General features: G+C 40.0%; 1 protein-coding gene across 1 annotated transcript in view; it reads left to right on the top strand.

The window, feature by feature from the left end:
* Positions 1 to 21,028, top strand: part of Trpc7 (transient receptor potential cation channel subfamily C member 7) — a 140,324-nt gene that overhangs the window by 67,073 nt on the left and 52,223 nt on the right. Inside the window, exon 4 of the mRNA XM_015488785.2 lies at positions 20,859 to 21,023. Coding sequence (XP_015344271.1) covers positions 20,859 to 21,023 — 165 coding nt within the window. The remainder of the gene's footprint in view (positions 1 to 20,858; positions 21,024 to 21,028) is intronic.

Below are 21,028 nucleotides of genomic sequence, written 5' to 3'. Positions count from 1 at the left end.
CCAAATTAGTGGTATATCATGACTGTAAGTAGCCCTGCTTCAGTAAGGCTGTTCAAGTGGCAAGGTTTGATGATATATCCAAGAAGGGGAACTGGCTAATATGCTACTGGAGGAATAAAGTAGAAGGGGATGAAGACCTGCAGGCCATTCTGTGTTCAGGAAGAAATCTGTATAACTGTTACTTGGAGGTAAAAAAAATAATGCTTTTCAACTCAGGGCACAAAATCAGCCTAGACATTTTTTTTTTTTTTTTTTTTTTGTACCAGGGATTGAACCCAGGGGCACTAAACCACTGAGTTACATCCCAAGCCCTTTTATTAATTAATTATTTTTTGAGAGAGAGGAGCTCACTAAGTTTCTTAGGGCTTTGCCAAGTTGATGAGGCTGGCTTTGAACATGTGATCCTCAGACTCCCAAGTTGCTGGAATTACAGATGGGTGCCACTGTGTTTGGCTCAGCCTAAACACAGGTATGAGAGTCTGGTCTACCAATGTTAGAATAAATTACTCATATTCCTAAATTACACTAACAGAGGTATACTTTTGGTAAGAGGGCAGGGGGAATTAGAAGTCATTTTGGAACTTGGAGGACTTTGTGGTAAAATGGACAGCAGAGAGCTCTGAAGAACCCAAAGAAGGCCTAGGCCCATAGTGCATGGGAAAGGGATTGGAGCCAAGAACAAAGACAGAGGAAATGGAACTTGGGAGGGATGCTCACAAAGAAGGGAAGTTGAGTGGTTCTCTCTGATTAAGTGCCAGCAAGAGCTGTGTCTCTGCCCTTCTTATACATGCTGCATCCTCACATCAGCCATTGTCATGCTTTCTGTTTTACTAATGAAGCAACTGAGACCCAGAGAGGAGGAGCAAGTCACCTAAAGTCCAAGAAGCCAAGCAGGGACTCCTACTCACATCCAGCTTGTTCAAAAGCCTGTACTGAGTTCTGTTCTTAACCTGGTGGACCAGTCAAGTAGGCTGCCAGAGGAATTCCCATGGTGGGGATGGACAAGTGAACCTGCAGAGCAGGACACTCTTGCTCCAGTCCACCGAGATCCTCAGAATATTACACTCACCAGATCCTCAGCTAGTCTTCCTCATCTAGATCCCCCAGATACTTGCAATTAAATAAACATAGTACTTGCTTTTCTAACAAGGTCCTTCATTCCCTGGGTAAAAAGGAGATGTTAAAGTATTGGTAATTTGGAAGATACTTCCAGTGATCATCAGGCTGAATTTAGTGAAATTAAAACCCATTAGGGAGGGTTTTCAAAAACAAATTTTCAACAAATTCATTAGCACCAGTTACAGATCCTTAGCTGATAATAAACCACTACCCAGACAAAACTGACTTTGTACTATGGGGAGGGGAACACATCATATATATATATATATATATATATATATATATATATATATTCTATCATAATTGTAATGGGTTTTTAAATTTACAAACAGTATACAAATATCCTGACATTTCTTTACTTGGTAGTTAGAGATGCCTTCCTGAAATAACTGACTACTTCCTAGAAAAATAATTTGTGTTTCTGCTAAACAAACAAGCAAACAACCAAATAACACCTTTCAACATCACATGGAAAAAAGACTCCATTCTGGAGTGTGATTAGAATCATAAGCTCTGGAGCTAGATAATTCTGGGTTACCTTAGACAAATCATTAACCTTGCTTTTCCCTCACCTCTAATGTAGGGATAACCATGCTTCCCTTATAAACTTTCAGTACCTAGTAAGTACCAGATAGATGCAAGTTCCTAGCACATTACAAGTGTTGTCTTTCAGGAACTATTCTGGTCCATAGCCAGTATTAATTAGGGGGACCAGGTGCATATCATCTGGGTGGCAGACAAGGCACAACCAACGCCATGTTGCTATACTCTATTACTAGAAAATTCTAACTTTAAACTGTTGTATCATTTTATTATATCACTAAGATTTTATATAGTATCTGTATATATGCATATATAATATTAAGTATATAATTACCGGAGAAACAGAAAAAACTGATATGAGTTTGCTTCATGTTTCTCATTGTTAAGAATTCTTACTTGTTAGCTGCTTTTTGGTATAGATCCAACTCTGAAGCAGGCACGTCTGAGTTCACATCCTGCCTGTGTGACCGCAAACAAGTCAATTAGCCTTCCTGTGCTTCAGTTTCCTCATTTGAAAAAACAAAAACAAAAAAAAAGTGCTAATAGTTGTATCAATTGTCTCTATGTCACAGAATTGTTGTAAGGATTAATCAATCCATGAAAATCATTTAGAGCAGTGTCTAGCACATCATAAGTACTCAATAAATGTGGCTCTCACCATTTTTTGCTTATTCTAAATCATATGATATCTGGCTCAGTGTCTTGCCCAGGTTACCAGGAAATCCTATCTTAGTCAGTCTGGGACATTCTCCTCTGTGTCATACCACAATCCAGAAGACTAACCTGTCCACCTAAAGGAGAACTCTTATCTTGTGCCCTTCTTCTGTGGATACCTGATGTCACTAACAAACACTGATCACAATCATCTGGCCCAAGTTGTGTTTCCATCGTATCATTCAACACTTTTTTTTAGTACACACAGTGTCCCAGACAGTGCATTAGGTGCTGGGAATACAACAGGAAAAAAAAAAAAAAAAACAGAATCTCTTCCCTCCTGAAGCTTCCAATGAAGAAAGATATCTGGACTGGACAGGTGCTGAGACCTTCCCCTGAACTTCCACAAAAAAGAACTTTGGCATTGGTCAACCCCTTCCAACACTCTGGAATGACCCCCATTTCAATGTCCATCTACCTCTAAAGCAGAGTTAAAATGGAACCTGATGTCTTTCCACCCCCACAGAAGATTTCCAAACCTCACTCCCTTCCCCCAGTCTCAGGAAGCATCACTCCAACACAAGCACTATCCTCCAACTCCTTCCTTTCACTGGGCCTCACTCTCCCCAAAGGTCTATCTGTGGTCTTCAGACCAATCTCTAAAACCCCAAAACTGTGAACTTCTGGAACCACCAGAGCCCAGAGTCCTCCTCACCACCTCCTCAAGAGACAGGAGGCAAAAATGCCATTCATTCTCCCATGAAAAGTCATCAGCCAACAAAACAAGACTGGTTCATCTCCCTTGCAGATTATTCAGACACCAAGTCACACAGAAGGGTTCAAGGAAGGAGAATGTTTAAGACTCAGTGAATGGTAGGCAGCATCTGGGCCACAGAGCTGTCTAAGGGAAAGAAGACACAGAACAGACTCATAAGGTTGATGACCAGAAAGAAATTAACAAGATTTTGAGACAGCAATTTCAACAGAGTTCAGGAGCCAGATTTCAGATGGCTGGGAGCTGTAGGGAGCATCAAAAACAAAGGTGAGAGTAGCAACAATTAGGAGGGATGCTTCTTCCTCTAAGAAAGGAGAGGCTTGCAAGATTAATAGCAGGTGAGGGTTGTTGAGGGCCAGAGAAGGAGCTCTTGCCCAAAGCCCCACCGAGAAGACAAGATGGAGTGCTCAGAACTGTAAACTGAAAAGAGGTGTTCAACTTGTCTTTTGGTGCATAAAATTTATTGGCTTAGAAAAAAATCATTTTATTTGCTTACAATTATGTGAATCAAGAAGTCAAGCAGGGCTTAGCTGGGAAGTTCTTATACTAGAATCATTTGCTCAGCTGTATTAAAGTGGTGACTGGGCTGGGATGGAAGATGTCAGAAAGCTACACAAACATGTCTGGCACCTCAGTGCTTCTTCATATGGTCTCCCTTAGTGTAGCCATGTTGAGCTTCCTCACAACATGGTGGTCTCAGGAGATTTGGACTTCTAAGAGGCTTTCCCAGGAATAATGGTAACTGCTGAAAGATCTCTAATGCTTTTACCTATTGAGTTTTGCAGCATTGCTTCTGCAGCATTCTATTGGTCAAAATAGGTCACTGAAAGTTAGACCAACTCCAAGAGCAGGAAGATAGCATTCCAGAGCAATTGGGATGGTAGATATTGCTGCCATCTTTAGAAATGCCATCCCTTCCGGGAGGAGAGAAGAGTTAGCATTCCTACTGTGGAATCAATGAGATTAGCCACAGGATTCATTCATGAATTTATTCTTTCAACAAATATTTGTTGAATTTTCTACCATGTACTGGACACTGTTCTAAGTCCAGATACAATACAATAAACAAAAAGAAAAAGGTCATTGCTCTTCTATTTTAGTACATTTAATAATCACAGACTTTAAATACATAATCAACTGTGGTAGTTGCTAAGTGATGAAAGATAAAGCCAGGTGAAAGAACAGAAAGGAAATTAATAAGGAAGGAAGAACTTATATTTTAGACAGGATGGTCAAGAAAGGCCTTGATGTACTGGGTAAGGTAGAACACGACTGTAATCCCAGTGGCTGAGGAGGCTGAGGCAGGAGGATCACGATCAAAGCCAGCCTCAGCAAAAGGAAGGTGCTAAGCAACTCAGTGAGACCCTGTATCTACATAAAATACAAAGTAGGGCTGGGGATGTGGCTCAGTGATCAAGTGCCCCTGAGTTCAATCCCTGGTAGGAAAGGAAGGAAGGAAGGAAGAAAGGAAGGAAGGAAGGAAGGAAGGAAGGAAGGAAGGAAGGAAGGAAGGAAGGAAAGAAGGAAAGAAGGAAGGAAGGAAGGGCCTTGGTGCATTTTAGGAATAGTAAATGGAATAGTAAATCCAGTAGGGCTGGATCATAGAGAGCGAAAGAGAGAATGACTGGATGTAAAGAACCAGATTACCAAAGTCTTTATAGACATAGGAACAAATATGAATTTTTTTCCTAAGCATAATAAATAGCCATTTTTCTGGCCTCTTAGACAGATGAATGAGACTCAGTTCTTATCAGAAACCCATCCTTACTAGCCAAATAATGCTCCTTCCCTGCCCTTGGAGAGGCACGGGGAGGGGAAATTATAAAATCCACCACAAGCCTTGTGTCAACTCATCCTCAGGCCACTGTGCTTCCTTCTGGATCTCAGAGCCTGGGGGTAGTCCTTTGCTGTAGGCTTGATATTATAGTAACTACAAGTCATCCAAATTTGGTCTGGAAAAAAATGTAAAAAAGAATTTTGCATAGCTCCAGATGGCTTTGTAAATTAAATTAAACCCACAACTGGCCCAGGAACTTTCCCCATCATAATTACATTATTGGTCATTAACATTTAAAGAGTCTGCAAACAGAATACTAGATGCTGCAATAAATTATCATTGTCCACTGGGCAGTTTCCATGAATCAGGTGTCCCTGGAGCCTTTTGAGACTGTCTGATGTTATAATTTAAATGGAGGATGTTGTTCTGCTCTTTAGTACATGAGGGTACAGCAGGGGCAAGTGTGGATGCACAAAACCCTACACTATGGCTATCTAACCCATATATCAAAAAGTAAAAGTCTACTACAAGTTTTAATTCCCAAGGCACCTGGCTTTTTCATGTTACATTCAGTCTCCATCTCAGCATGACTCACAAGTCCTTCAGGGTTTCCCACCTTCTTTCACTCCTGCATGGTCCCTGAGTTACCTATAACTTTTCTGACACACTGTGCTCTAAGGCTTCAGTAGCAACAATAACAATTTATTAAGTGTTCAATCTATGTTCTTTACTATGCCAAGTGCTTCTCATTCAATGAGCCTGATAAAACAGATGAGCTCAGAGGTAACATAACTTGTTAAATATCAGTCAGTCACAGGCAGAGGCAAGATTTAAACCAAGATCTGTATTCCTTTAGAGCCCAAATGCTTTGCTGCTCCTTCTCTTCAGCATGCTCTTCCCAACTCTCTTGGTGGCCTGAGTATAGCCTTCATTACTCAGCACAAAAATTCCTCCCCCAGCAATCCTTTACTCACTGACCCTCTTCATCCCAGCTTGGGCTGGGTTCTACTTCTCTGTGATTCATGGTATCCTGCCATGGCACTGATTGAACTACATTAAATGTGCCTGTTGGACTATTTCCCTGACTAGACTTAGAGGACCATGAGAGCCAGGACATTATTATTGACCTTGGTGTTCCTAGTGCCTAGTTCAGTAGATATCTGCTGAGGAAATGAAACATAAATGATTAGATAAATCTGAGTGTAGGTAGATGTGACTTCAAGTATATTGAAACATTTTGTGAGACTCAATCTCAGTTCCCTATTAAGAATAATATGAATATGATTATGAAGAGAGAGATTATATTTATAATAGCTTAATAAAAAACCATTAAAATAGGAGCAAAATTAACCCAACTCATAAATTTTATATACTGTTTATATCATGGCACAGCTCCTAGATGAAAAATGGAGCTACTTACTCTCAACTAGCAATCCCAAGTGCCTAGGGGAACTTTGCATTGGATGCTGAATATTCATGTCCTCATTTGACATCTAAAAGCTAGAGGTCACCTGCATGACTAAAATGTGCCTTCACCAGAAATGTTTCCCAGTGTTTGGGATGTGATAAATTTCCACGTTTTGGGGGGAAGTGAAGAGAGCAATTGAAATTGTCCAAACTAGAAACCCCAGGTGACACAGTAGCCACAAACACTACAAAAAGATGAAGAAGAAGAAGAAGAAGAAGAAGAAGAAGAAGAAGAAGAAGAAGAAGAAGAAGAAGAAGAAGAAGAAGAAGAAGAAGGAGAAGAAGATTAAGCCAACATTTACTAAGTGTCACACTTAGATATGTGTCAGGTTCTTTGTCTAATTAACAATGTCTCTTAAAGTATTAGAATAGGAACAGGCAGCATGACATAGAAAATTAGGAGGCATCCCTTAAAAGTGTCCTGTGAGCAATGTATGTGAAGAATTATGGTGGTTGTTGGAGGAGAAGGGATGTTCATTGATAAGCACATTCCTCTATTATTTGCATGGAATCCAGACCACATGAAAAAGAACTTGAGCTGGGCCAAATTTATTGATCAGGTTGGTGTTAGGGAGTAGAAGAGCAGGAGATAAAGTTAATTTTTAAGGAAAATTTGAGAGAAAAATTCCCAAAGTAAGCAATTTAGCCAAGACTTAAGTGGGAAGGGTGAACAGTAGTTCTGAACTCAGAACCCTCCTCAACCTCCCTTCCCATAAGCCAAGATGAACTCAATGTGTATCCGGATTTTATACCTCTCTCCATCCAGCCTTAGTGGAAGGCAACCTCACATAGTCAGATGGAGGTAAAATGAAATTAATCAAGTAAAACCCCACTTGGCATCATCAAAAGCAAAAACATGCAGGCCTGAAACCTGGGAAGAAGAAATTATGGAACAACAGATCATACTTCACCCTGGGCATCACTACCAGCAATTCTGTTGGAGGATTGCCCTTTAGAAAAAAAGGCATGAGAAGAGCGTCATTCTGTGCAAATAGTAGGGATCTGGAGGTAGGAACAAAGGAGAGCAAATCTAGCCAGCTTTGCAGAGAAAGAAGAAACCACAGGCCAAGGAGACATCAAGGTCCAAAGGAATTCAGCATCTTGCACTACAGGGGTCCCTGCTGGCCCATCCGTAGAATTGCTGGAGAAAGCCTAAGGGCAGAGCAGAGAGTTGTTCGGTCTACTTGGCCAGCAAGGGCCCAGCCTGTGAAGGAGGCTTCCATGCAAACAGAAGCACCAAGTGGAGAGGAGATGCTGGGGCAATAGAGCAAAGTTATAGACAGAGCAGCAGCTGTTCCTGAGTGCAGGGCTGGCCTACTTAGAATGAAAAGGGAGTTGCTGATGCCTGCACTTAGTATATTTAAGGATAGGTAAAGTGACTTCAGTGAGAACTTTAAGTCAAATGGAAAACATAGGAGGAAGCTGTAATTTAAAAAACTTCCCTGCCATCCAGTTTGGAAGGACTCAAGTTTAGGGGATTAAAAACCTTCCCAGACACAGCCTTGACCATCTTGTTTACAGTATCTTCCATTCCCAAAGGCACATACCTGGTATCAACAAGCATGTACTGTGTGTCTGAGGAATAGTTAAATGACTATCAACCACTGAGACTAGGTTTTTTTCTCACCTGCTGCTGAGACCTACAACAGTGGAGTTATACGTGTTATTTCTTATCCTTGAACCAGTAACTTTGCCATTATTTCAGCTTTTATGTCTCATAAGATCAAAATACTGGTAGAAGTAACATTTTATAAATTTGAAAATTCAAAATTAAAATTTAAAATTAGTAGCACTAAATCTTGAGTGTATTTCAACCATAAAACTGCATATACACATAAAACATCAAGTAAAAATAAAATATGTGTAAAATATGTTATATATACATCAGCATTATAATATAAATTCACAAAGATGAAGTTAATTTTAAAGCATTACTTTAAAATGAAAATTTAAAAATAAAACATAATGTGGTTTTTAAAAGGAAAATTAGCAAATATATCATTGCTGGTTTATATGCACATTCTCTGCAAAAAAAAATGGGAAACTTGGAATCACAAAGAGATAAGAAACTTCCAACTATTGCCCTCTGATTTCTTCATCTGCTTGCAACTCACCTAATATTTAATTTATTTAAGTCTTTTAAATAAATTTAATTTATTTAAGTCTTTTTCCCAATATTGGAATTAAATTCAGGGGTGCTCTTACCACTAAGTGACATTCCCTGTCCTTTTAATTTTTTATTTTGAGACAGAGTCTAAGTTGTCCATGCTGGGCTTGAACTTGTGGTCCTCCTGCCTCAGCCTCCCAAGAAACTGGAGTTACAGTTATAAACCACCAAACATGGCTGAGGAAGTCATTTTTAAAACCATATAATCCTCAGTTATATCAGCCTAGAACTACAATTTTTGTATTGTTTGGAAGCTGTGGTTTATATTTCAAGAAAGCATGTGCAGTCTATTTCTGTCTTCTTTCATTTAATTAAATATGGACACAAATTCCCATGCAGATTTCTTGTTTGGATATCAGTAACTTTGGATTTACATTCTCCTTGTTGATAAAGTGTTTGAACTACGATAATAATTATTCCTTTTATTGATGACCAAGTTTCTTTCTCTACTTAAGAACCATGAAAAATAAACAGGTTCTCAGTTAGTGACCATATTTTGGTTGATCAAAACTTTTAATGCATGATATAAGTGATTTATACTTATGATTTTTATTTCATAAATAAAATAGTCTACCAACAAAAAAAAATAGCATGTTGCTACGTAAGAACTGCACCATAATTTATACCAAAAAAGGAATATGCATTTCCTAAGCCCTTGAAACTTCCATTGAGCTAGTTATGTTTATGGTCACTTTATAGAGAAGTTAACTGAGAAGTTAAGCTAGTTGGTCCCTCACAAGTCAGGGATGGGGCTAAGACTGAGCAGGCTGACCACAGAGCCCACATGTCCTCAACTCCATGAATCTTGGTACCCAAAGGACAGAACAGCCAGGAAGGTCTGCAGAGTTATGCAAACAACAAACAATTAACCAATCAAAACTGAGACTTGGGGAACCACCTGGAACTGCAGCTCTTCCTACTAAGACATCAGAGTCAGGTGTGATTTGGCAAAGGGCCTGAGACTCTAATTTGCTCCCTCAGCAGAGAAGTTTTTTGAGCGTCGTTGTCACTATTCAAGGCTGTAAATCTGGGCTTAGGTGACCTCTACATTAACTTGGTTCCTGGCAAAGTGGTGACCAGAAACTTGAGCCATCACAGAATCAGTCACTGCTACTCCTCTCCACATGTGGAAGAAAAAAAATCCCAGGATTTCATCTTTAGCATGACCTCTCACTCCTTTTAAGAGGATAGAGTTGTTAAGAGCATTAACTTTGAGTCTTTCTTCTGTGTATTCCTGATCTTTTTCTCCACTGAGACTAATAGGTAGAAATGAAGAGATATGGGAGTTCTAACACACCTTGGATGGTGAGATCATCTGCCTTTGCAGACTTGAAGAAATCATGGTCCCTTGTGCTTTGGTATGTCTGACTGAGTTTTATCTCCCTTGTGGAAATACAGATAATAGTTCAAAAACATTATGTTTGAAGTCAAATTGGCTTTTAATCAACAATCACTTTTGTGAATAATTGCAGGGTAGTTACTTAGTCTGTGTCTTATCCCCATATTTAAAATAAGTATTTAATAATATGAACATCAAGGAAGTGATGCGAGGGTTTTCTATGAATTGGATATGGTTTGAGTGTGTATCTACAGAGTTCATGTGCTAGAAACTTGGTTGTCAGTGTGCCAATATTGAGAGGTAGTAAAACCTTTAAGAGATGAAGTCTAGGCAAGTTAATTAGGCATTGGGGACATAACCCTCAGAAGGGATTGAAGCTGGCTTTGCAGAATAAATTCTTTCTCAAAAGATTGGGTTGTGATAAAAGAGCAAGTCTGGCCCACTCCCTGGTCTCTGGTTTCCTGTCTCACCATGTGATCTCTCCTGCTTTACATGCTCCCATGATGATGTCATCCTCCATACTGTGATATAACCAAAAACTCCTCATCAGGGGCAGAACTGATGGGGCCACCCAAGCTTTGACTTAAAACCTTTAAAATTATGAGCTAAATAAGCCTCTTTGTACCCAGCTTCAAGTAGTTTGTTATAGTAACTGAAAGCAGACTAATACAGGATTAAGTAATACAATGACTATTAAGCACAAAGTCTGGCAGAAAAGAGTGCTCAAAAAAATTAATTATTCCTTATCATAGTAATTATTATTATTATTATTATATAAATATTTGAATTGATATTAAATATTGAATTTATATAAGCTTTCAGTGGTACATAATGTACAGAGAAATTAAATAATCCTCATTTGATCAAGAAATGATCCTCAACACCTATTTTAGAATTGTATTTCAATCTTTTGCACAAGACAAGAGCCCCATTTAGTTTTCATCATCTCTCCTTATCTACTTTTTAGTAAAGACGTGAAGACAGTTAAGTGTTCATCAGACCTTGAGTAATAGAGGATTTGTCATATTTTGAAACTATTCTGGGATGATTAGTCACAGGGAAAATCATGGAACAAATCTTAAAAGGATTCAGAAGAACATTCAATTTATTGATCATTCAACAGAAGTTTACTGAGCACCCCTTACATGCAAAACATAAGGCTGCACACTCTTGGACATACACAGACAGTTGGTTCTCTCAAGGAGAGTAAAACAATAGAAAAGATAAGATGTAAACACAGGAGTATAGCTATCCATACTCAAGAAATGATTGCCAAATGAAGGGGCCACAGAATTAGATCCATGGGAGTCCAAGACATCTTGGAAGACCAAGAGACTTAGTAGAACTGGGAGGTGAAGAAGAAGTTGGATTTTAAAGGCTGATTAGAACCGAATGTTAGAGGAGCTAAATGGAACTTCTTTGAACACAGTTGGGTAGATACATTTGCCATGTTTGGAAATGGTATTCACAGAAACTTGGCTAGAGGCAAAGTCTCAAAAAGGGAAGTAGTTGGAAATAATCCAAGAAAGTTTTCTAGAAGTAGCTTCTACTACTTCTTTAGTTTCAGGATAAGTCACAGCACTAGATGGGGTAAAAAAAAAATGCTACCTAGGTATGCAGAGTAGCTTCTTTATGACACTGTGAAAGAACAGAGGCAATCATCTAGAGCAGTAGGACTCTGGCCATGTCATCTGTACTCTCTGGATTCACTGCTGTAGGAGAACCTGGTGAGCACTTGCAAATCACAGTATTTCATCCATCTCCAGGAAGTTCAGCCATGGCCTGCTGCCTAGGCACCTGTGCTCAGGAAATGGCTCACCCACAGCTCTGGGAGAAGTCCAATGACATTTGTCTTGGTTCCTGCAGCTCAGACTGAGGCATAGGCTACTTCATGATTATCAGAAAATCATTCTTTCTTTGGTGAGAGAGATGCTGCTGAGTCACTAGTCCTCAGAGCAGCCCACCAATTTGGGGCATATGTATAAGTATTTCCTTTTGATTTAGAAAACTGGAGGTTTGTTTAAGGACAGCTGAGAGAGATTGTTTAATTCTGCTAGGGAAACTGGAATAGAGATACATCTTTGAGAATAATGGAGAGAGCTACATAACTAAAATTCAGGTGAAATGAAGTATCTGCAGGAGTTGAAGATCCTTCAGCAGTCCCCATATCCTCTGGCCACCTGGAAGATTTCCAGAATGCTCAGTGAGCAGCTGCCTGGCACAAATCTCAGCTGTGGAAATAACCAAGAAGCATGCCACAATTGGGTGGGATTGGGGTCCACACATGGAAGAGGAGTCAGGGAAGGCTGTAAACAAGTGAGAGACATGGACACATGTATCAAAATGGAACCTCCCAACAGTGAGGAGGATGTTTCTGATAGTGGTCCAAAATCGAGAAATTTTAGGGTGGGAATATAGCTCAGTGGTAGAGTGCTTGCCTAGGGTACTTGAAGCCCTGGATTCTATCCCTAGTACCAAAAAATAAAGACCAAAACAAAAAGCAAGAAATTCGAAAGCAATACTGTGAAAAGGGTACAGGCAGAGTGTGTTTAAGCAGATTATATGAAATAAAGAACCCCAAATTGTAGCCAAAAGTTCCCTTGGGCTGAGTTCCAACTCCATCCTCCTCCTTGGCTCATTGTTCTTAAGGTACCTCTCCAGATGGTGCTATAATTTTTTTTTTTCCTGGCAGGCTCTTTAAACTCCTAACTCAATTGCCTTTGGGAATTAAGGAAGTTGTTGTTATTATTTCCAATCTGCTGGCACTTCTACAGTAAAACTGAATTTAGCAGAGACATGAATTCAATCATTATCTGTTCATCATGACCCCTGGAAAGCAAGCAAACCTTCAGCCTTTTGTACCCATGTGGCTGTTCCAGATGTGATGCCATAGCCAAGTAGTGCTGAGAATCTGCCGTACCACAGCGACAATAAGTAAGAAGACTACTTTGGTCCTGTGGATGATACCAGGTTTGCAGTCTAAAAGCAGAGAACTTCTGACTCTGCCATTTACTCAAATGGAACCCACTCATTGAACAAACAGGAGCCTTCCAGGAGAAATCTGCTGTCCAGCAGAGGGTCATATAGGCATATACTGAGTATAAGAGAGACAAACTAAGAATTACATAAAAGAAAAGAAAGATTCTCACCAGATTGGTAAAATCTTGGTAAGCCTTCATGGAAGAGATCATTGCAGAGCTGGATAAAACTTGAACAAGGACAGATATGAGGAAAAACATTTAAGGTAGCAGATCCCTTGAGCAGAGACTTGGAGATAGGATGCTTATGGCAGGCCCAGGGACTAGCTTGGCACAGTTTGATTAGACACTAGGAATGAAAAGAAAAAGAGTAAAAACCAAGTTGGAATAACAGTTGGAGGTCAAGTTTTTAACTTTATCTCCCACTTCCTTTCTCCCTTCCCCTTGCTTTGTTCTTCTTTCTTTTTCTTCTTTCCATTCCCTTCAATTCACTTCCTTTCTCCCCAGCTAAAATTCCATCTATTTATATCTCTATCCTTCCGTCTATCACAAACAGTATAAATGAAGTGGATATGGGATTAGCATAGCAACTTCTACTACTCTGAAGATGAAAGTCATAAATCAACTGTCCTCCCCAGAAGGACATAGTTCACTATCACAGGGCAAGAGGAGACACCCAGAACTCTGACTGAAAAACATACAAGCCTCTCTGTGGCACGTCTGAAATCCACAGGCTCACAGAGATGCCCTCCTGCCTAGTGGACAGAATGGGACAGTGGCCTGACCCAGAGGAGATATTGGAAGCCTCAGTTGGGAGAAGCAACATAAGGAAGTGATTATGAACGGCTCTACAACATAGTGTTTGTCATAGTGTTCTCAGCTTTTAAATGGGCATGATTGTTCTCACCACATTGTATGACAAGGAATGAGTGAAAAAAAAAATGTTTATAAAGTGCTCAACCTGAACAATGGTAAGTTCTCAGTAATATCTGATTTTTATTGTTTTATTTATGACAAGGAACTAAGACCAGCAGAGGTTAAAGCCCAAGTCCACCATATCAAGAAAATTCAAGGCGGGGGCATTTAGTGAAGTGAAAAGAGCTCAGGCTTAGAGGCAGATGAGAATTAGAACCTCAACTTTCTAGCCATGAGACTGTAGCTAACTTGAGATAGTCTTGCCGCAGTTCGTTCGGCTGCAGCAAAATAACCGGGGGGTGACGAACAACTTGTGTGCATTGATACAGCAGGAGTAGGAGCCGTTTATTGTAGGACAGGAGCAGTATTTATACATTCCACACAGCTTATCTTAATTAGCATAAACTAGATACATCAGTCAACCAATCAGGAATCTCCACACTTAATGGCTCGCTTTTGTTACTTCTCAAACCACTCCCTCTGGCATTTTGCCAGGCACCATCCAGACTTGTTTACGAACTCTAACATTCCCCTGGCAAAATGCCAGGTGTTATTTTGACTTGTTTACAGACTCTAACATAGTCTAGTCTCACTTTCTTCAACTGAAACATGGAAATGCTAATACAACCCCATTTGTGTATGTGGACATGTAAAAAACATCCATTTTAGAGGAGACATTGTGAAGATTATGGATAATAATATAACTTCAGTTCCTTCCATACTAGATCCTCAGTAAATAACAGTATAAACTTAAAAGATATATCTTTCAAACTTTCCATTTTGCCTGGTGCCCGTATTTAGAGGCACCTAAAAAGAGCTATGACTATATGGTTCCTCACCCAAAACTTACCACCACCATCTCCCAGGACTATCATGGATTATTTTCCTATAATGGCCATTCCAGAACTTCATGGATAAATAAACAGGCTTGATAAGCACAATAATAATGTTGGCCCATACCAAAGTGCCCCATAAATTTAAAACTTAATAAAATAATAGTAGTTTTGTTTAATGAAACACATTATATATTCCATGAATGCTTAACTCTAAAAGAACATAGCTATTCAACACTCTATGCTAATAGTATAAACTCAGCAAGAGTGAAAGAACTATATAAACAGCCCTTGGAGGAACTGGAAAAAGTGGTAATGGGAATAATATTCATTCAAGTGACCACCTTCAATACTTACTCAGCACTGTGATACCTCTTGCAGGTATCACAAAACTAAGAGCAGTGAGATGGCTGACCCAGGATCACTCAGATAGGAAACAGAAGATCTATGTTTTGAACATGGGTGGTCAAACCCTAGAATGTGTTATATTCTAGCAACTAGATTCTCTGATGATGTGGGGCACAAATAAAGAGAAACCCATAAGAAATGGCACTAATGCCACCATCTAATGATCCATGCTTCAATGAGCACTTGCTATTCATTCATTCACCCACCATGAAGGGCCTGCTCAGGAATTAAAGGGGTGTTGCTATTAAGTTTTGCTCCACTTCCAATAATAAAGCCGAGAGTTCCCTGTGGACAAAGATTGCAACCTGTCCCCAGTGCTGAGAACAGTGCCTACTAGAGGATTCCCTTGGGAATGTTTATTGAGTGGATGAAGGAATGAACAAGTGAATAAACCAACAAAATAAACCAGTAAATGACTGACCTTTCCAACTCTCTTCTTTCCTCCCAACCACCATGACTTGAGAACATTGCCAAGACAAAAAAGAAGGGAAGAATATTAGCACCATGGAACCTAATCCTATATAATGCTCTAAATAAGAAATGACACCACACAATTACTATAATTCATATGGACTGCCTGCCCTGAATTGAGAAATAACCACTTGATGGCTGATGCAGTGTCTGTCTTCTTTTTCCTCTGAAGACAGTTTCCAGAAGAAAGGATTTCTATAACTAATGTTAGTGACAAGCAAAGGGGAAAATCTTGACCAAAGTCACATGAGACATAGTCGGGGGAGGGGTGCTTTGATAGCATATCTATATTAAAGAAAGTTATCTTCCCCATAAGCATTGAATCTCATGAAATTTTTCTCCAGCTAAGTTATTCTTCAGCTTATCAAAACATGCATTGCCACATCTCATTACTGTATAAATAAGACCTAGTATCAGAGAGAAAAATCTATGCTTAAGAGATATGGAAATCATATAGTCTCAAGGCAGCCCTCTTCCCTTCCCCCCAAAAAGGGCTACATGCAGGACTTAGCAGCTTTTAAGGTGATGAAGAGGAGAGGCTCTAAGGGAGGGAGAAAGAGAGAAGAGCTTTCTGCAGGTTCTGTCTGTAATCTGCGCTGCTCCTCATTGAGAGAGGGCTCCATAATCATTAGAGGAGCTAGTACCAGTGTGTCTAATGAATAGGCTTGATGGTAACCCTGACGGCCCCAGCAAAGAATAATAGCCCATTTTGACTTAATAGCCTGGATAAGTCAAGCTCCACCTTCAGTGGGGGATGAGGAAAGAGGAACTGGATAGAGAAGGACTGCCTGCTTAGGTTACATGGATACTTTAAGAAAATGTCTGCCAACAAAACAGCAATCAGGAATACAGGCAGGAAGGTGAGGTTGAGAGTGGGAGGGAGGAAAGGAGAAACAAGAGGAAGAGGGGAAGAAAAATGGAAAGGAAAGGACAGCCATTGGCTTGTTTTTATTTATCTAAAACTAATATACAACTTATTATTGCCAGGTTCTGTTCTCAGCATTTTATAAATACTGACTCACTAAATGTTTTAGTCAGCTTTTTCACTGCTGCAACCAAAAGACCTGACAAGAACAATTTTAGAGCACAGAGTTTTATTTGGCACTCACAATTTCAGAGGTCTTAGTCTATAGAGAGATGACTCCATTGCTCTGGGTCCTAGGCAAGAGAGAATGTCAAAAAAGTGTGGTAGAGGAAAATGGCTCAGGACATAGCACCAGGAAGCCAGAGAGAATTTTTCTCTCACCATTGACAAAATACATACCCCAAAGGTATACCTGCAATAGCCCACCTTCTTCAGCCTAACTATAGTTACCACCCATTAATCCCTGTCAGAGGATTAATGCGCTGATTAGGTTAAGGATCTCATAACCCAATACCTCTAAACTTTCTTGCATTGTCTCACACATGAGCTTTGGAGGACATCTAATATCTAAACAATAACATTAAATCCTCTTTATCAGCTTCATTTTACAGAAGAGGGAAAGCTAAGCATGTGAAGAACTAAGAATAACCTAACAGCATCTGGCCAGCCTAAGGCAGAAACAGGACTTAAACCCAGGTAGCACTACAGCAATCCATGTACTTAACCACCCACCATCATAGAAGTCTTATATCCTGTTTTTAATGTATGGGCTATGGGTCTGAATGTCCCATAAAACAGCCCTTAAAAAACGCAATATTGGGTTAAGGAATTTTTGTACCTTCTCCAAAACTGACTAGTTTAAAATAGTAGCTACTTTCTTGTGGATGAATATAAGTAGAGCAAAGAGCAAAGGGTGGTTTTCCTTTGGGTTATGAAAGAAAAATAATAGCCCATGCGCCAATTAAAAATAAATAAGAGCCAAGGTTCAGCCAATATGCCTCCAAAATCCTGAAAAGCTAGCATTATATTCTCAGAATGCACCTGTGGCTAGGAGGAACAAGAAGTTTAGATATTACCAGAAAACAGCTTTGGGCACAAATGTTACATTATCCATGAAGGCTGGTGCAAATGGGCCACCAGGAGAATTGAGTTGGGATGGTTTCAAGAACCAGCAGCCCACAAATTCTAGTCCCTCAGGTCCTATTTCCCAGTCTGGCTAATCCCACATTCTCCCTTCCATTATAAAGAATTTTGTCTCAGAGTACTCTTCTATCTTGCCTAGCAGTTGAACTTCCTAAACTCCCTGCATTACCCAGTTTACTGAACAACAGTTCATCCCAGTTATGAATATAATTTTTTTCTCTCCTATAAGGATACTCATCCCCACATAAACCCACCTTAAAAGATTCTCAACTCCAGACCATTACAAACTCCCTGCTCTAAATGGTATGAATCATTATCACTAGGAAAATCAAAGCAGTCACATCAGCTCTTCCCTTGAAGAATTTTCCTAAAAGTACCATGCTATAGGCCAAAATGGCTTGGGGCAGGAGAGGCTTAGGTAAAACTCGTGGTGACATTCATCCTTTGATCATTCCATTCTTTTGTGAGCTAGATGTCAAAGAAAGCAAACCCAAGTAAATACCAATTTTCTGAGTTCCTTTCTATTCTAGCTGTCAGCTTCTCTTCGTGGGTTCCTCTCTGACCTTGCTTTTGAAAATATTCCTCCCACTCTGAGTTCTTCCTACCTTTGTACCTTGACTCTGTGCCCTTTTCGTTAAGAGTTTTCTTTGTGTCCTGTTGGTGTACTTCATTCGCTACTCTCATCCTCCTTGGATCAGGGATGATATATTTTGTGCATCAAAATTACAGCAGAGAAAGTCCTTTGATAAACATCAAACTATGTGTCATGAAGGTGTCTTCTAAGGTCTTCCAGGAGTATAGAAAAATGCCCATAAAAAGGTAAACATCAACTTGGGCTTCAGTTATCAGCTGCTGTCAGCTTTCTGGGAGCATTATATTATAAAGCCTGTCTACAAATAAACAGTGTATTTAAAGCTAGATTGCTTTATTATGGAGGAATAAATGCAGCTGTGGAAATTAGCAAAGATCTAATCAAGGAAAGCAGAGTCTCAGGAGAGTACCTCTCTTCTAGTTAGATCACTGCCTTCCCCTCAGGCAAGTGAGGGACAGTAGGGATGGTCCCCACTTTTCTCTGTCTCAGAATCCTGCCCCATCTCATGCTACCCAATCTGTTGTGCTGATTTGCCTACATAGAAACAGCAGAGCCAGCATGGGGTGGGCTCTCCCCAGTCACAGGGAAACTAATAATGGCGAATGCAACAAGAGCCTTCCAGGGAAGCTAAGGTACAGGAAGCCCTAGGGTGAGTCCAGTAGTCATCTTCTACTATTTCATGGGCATATGTCCCACCTTGGAATCAGACTTTGAGTCTCCAGAGCAAGGGCCCTTTCAGTGCCCATAAAAGCTTGACTGATGAAAACAAAAATGACTGTTCCCCCCATGCTCACCCACCATCCACTCTGGGACCTTGTTATGACTGACTAGACTCTAAATCACTATGACATTTACATAATTTTCTGTCGGTTGCTTCTCTTTGTTATGAGTTGGAAAGGGGGCCAGGACAGTACATTATCTGCTGATCTGTGGAGTCTTCTGTGGATTGAGGAGAATCTGTTGTGTCTATCTTGGAAAGACCACAATAGTTAGTTGCTATGAGTCCAATAATGCTACAAAAGAAGGCTCATTTGCTTGCATCTAATATTCATGTAATAGTAACATCAGAGGCTGCAGAGCCCAATAAACCTTTGATAGTGTCCTTGCAGATCATTTGCTGCTACCGTGAGCTCCCAGAAACTAGAAACAAGAACATGTCTGCATTGAAAATTCTAAAATAGCTCTATTTATATTGTTCTTATAATGAAAAGAGAATGTTTTACATTTCCCAGAAATCATTGTACATGTTCTCTTAATACCCAAAATGGTAAATGAGATGAAATGGGCACATTATACTCTGGGGTAATCAGTTCAAAGTTTTTTCAAAAAATATCCAGTCTAGTCTTTCTAGTCCATGGGTCCCAATAGCACCCCTATCTATTGGATATGCAGAGTAGAGCCAAAGGATAGGCCTGACAAAAGCAAATAATACCTTTTCCTGACATGGGGAAAAATAAGCTAATGTTTATAATTTTCTCAAATTTAAACTTTATTCCCATAAATTTTACTTAAATATTGCCTATTGCCAGTTTATACTGGCTAGGACACAGGGTCAAATGAACAAATGGCCAAGTGGTAAAAACTATTTGCAGAAAAGGGGTGTTTTGATTGTGGCAAATCAAGCCTATATGCTAGATCTAGTGGGAAAAGGAAGTTTTGTCTATGAATATAAGGATATCTCAGGGCTCAAAAGAGCAAAGTGGAGCTGGGTCAGACACTATCTCAGCTTCTTCACATCTTCATTCTCCTTTCTCTTTTCAACTAGCTTATTTTGCTAACTAGTCTACTCAGAACACAGCTGCCCAGATCTCCCCAGGTACATGTTAACTGCCTACTACATAAACTGCCTCTTTCATCATACTTCCAAATACCTAAAAGAGAAAACCTTATGGGCCCAGTTCAGATCAAGGTTCTATCCCTAGTCAAATAAACTATCATAGGTATCTAGCGACGAGGCCACACAATATCAGATGGTCACAAGAGGTCCAACTTGTAATTTGAGCATTAGGGCAGGGAAGTTCCAAGGGAGGAAGATGGTGGTGAGAGACTGCATGATGTCCCAAAAGAAAGGTATTACCTGGGAATAAAATGTGCCAGTGCTCCAGCACACCACGAGAACTCCATGGATCCAAGCTGAACGCCACTGAGATGCAATGACGAAATACAGAGGAATTTTCAAATGTTCTCTGGAAACACTGTAATTGTTTTTCCTTAGACCACATAGGAAAAGAGAAGGGTACCTTTCTAAAGTATCTCATTTAATCCTATAAGATGACCTGATAAACTCTGTTTTGCAGATGAGACTATTAAGGTTCACAAAGGTTAAATAGCTGGCACAAGGACACCAGCTAGTAAATGGCAGAGCAAAATCCAAACCCAAAATCTGACTCCAAACCCCTAGTAATGATCCAATCATTCCTCTGTGTGGTTTTCCAAATGAGCCCAGAGATAAATCTCCCCTGATCAGATATATAGCCTGAACTAAAGACAAGCATTTATACAAAAGCTGACTATCATTTTCTGTGGCTGAGGCTTCTCCTGGGCCTCACTTTGGAAAGGACTAATTCAGCCAGCCCAACCTACAAGGGTTCTGGCTGTAACACAAAGCTCCCCAGCATCCCAGAGTCAGAAGCCCCGCCCATCTCCACTTACCCCTGCAAGTACCTGCCCCAGCTACCCAGCTTCAATGCTCAGGTCGCCCCCAGGTCAAACACTTCAGCCCCAAGTTACTTCTAAATTGTATACTGTTCAAGTGCTATCAATGCCATTTTCCTGTTGCGTTTTGTTTTTGTTTTTTGTTTTGTTTTTACAGTTCGTTGCTCATCCTAACTGTCAGCAGCAATTGCTTACCATGTGGTATGAAAATCTCTCAGGCTTACGTCAACAGTCTATCGCTGTGAAATTCCTGGCTGTCTTTGGAGTCTCCATAGGCCTCCCTTTTCTCGCCATAGCCTATTGGATTGCTCCCTGCAGCAAGGTACA

This window comes from Marmota marmota, unplaced genomic scaffold (genome assembly GCF_001458135.2).
Source record: "Marmota marmota marmota unplaced genomic scaffold, marMar, whole genome shotgun sequence".
NCBI classification, from domain to species: domain Eukaryota; kingdom Metazoa; phylum Chordata; class Mammalia; order Rodentia; family Sciuridae; genus Marmota; species Marmota marmota.
The sequence above is the reverse complement of the archived record's forward strand: the minus strand, read 5'-3'. Positions and strand labels throughout refer to the sequence as shown.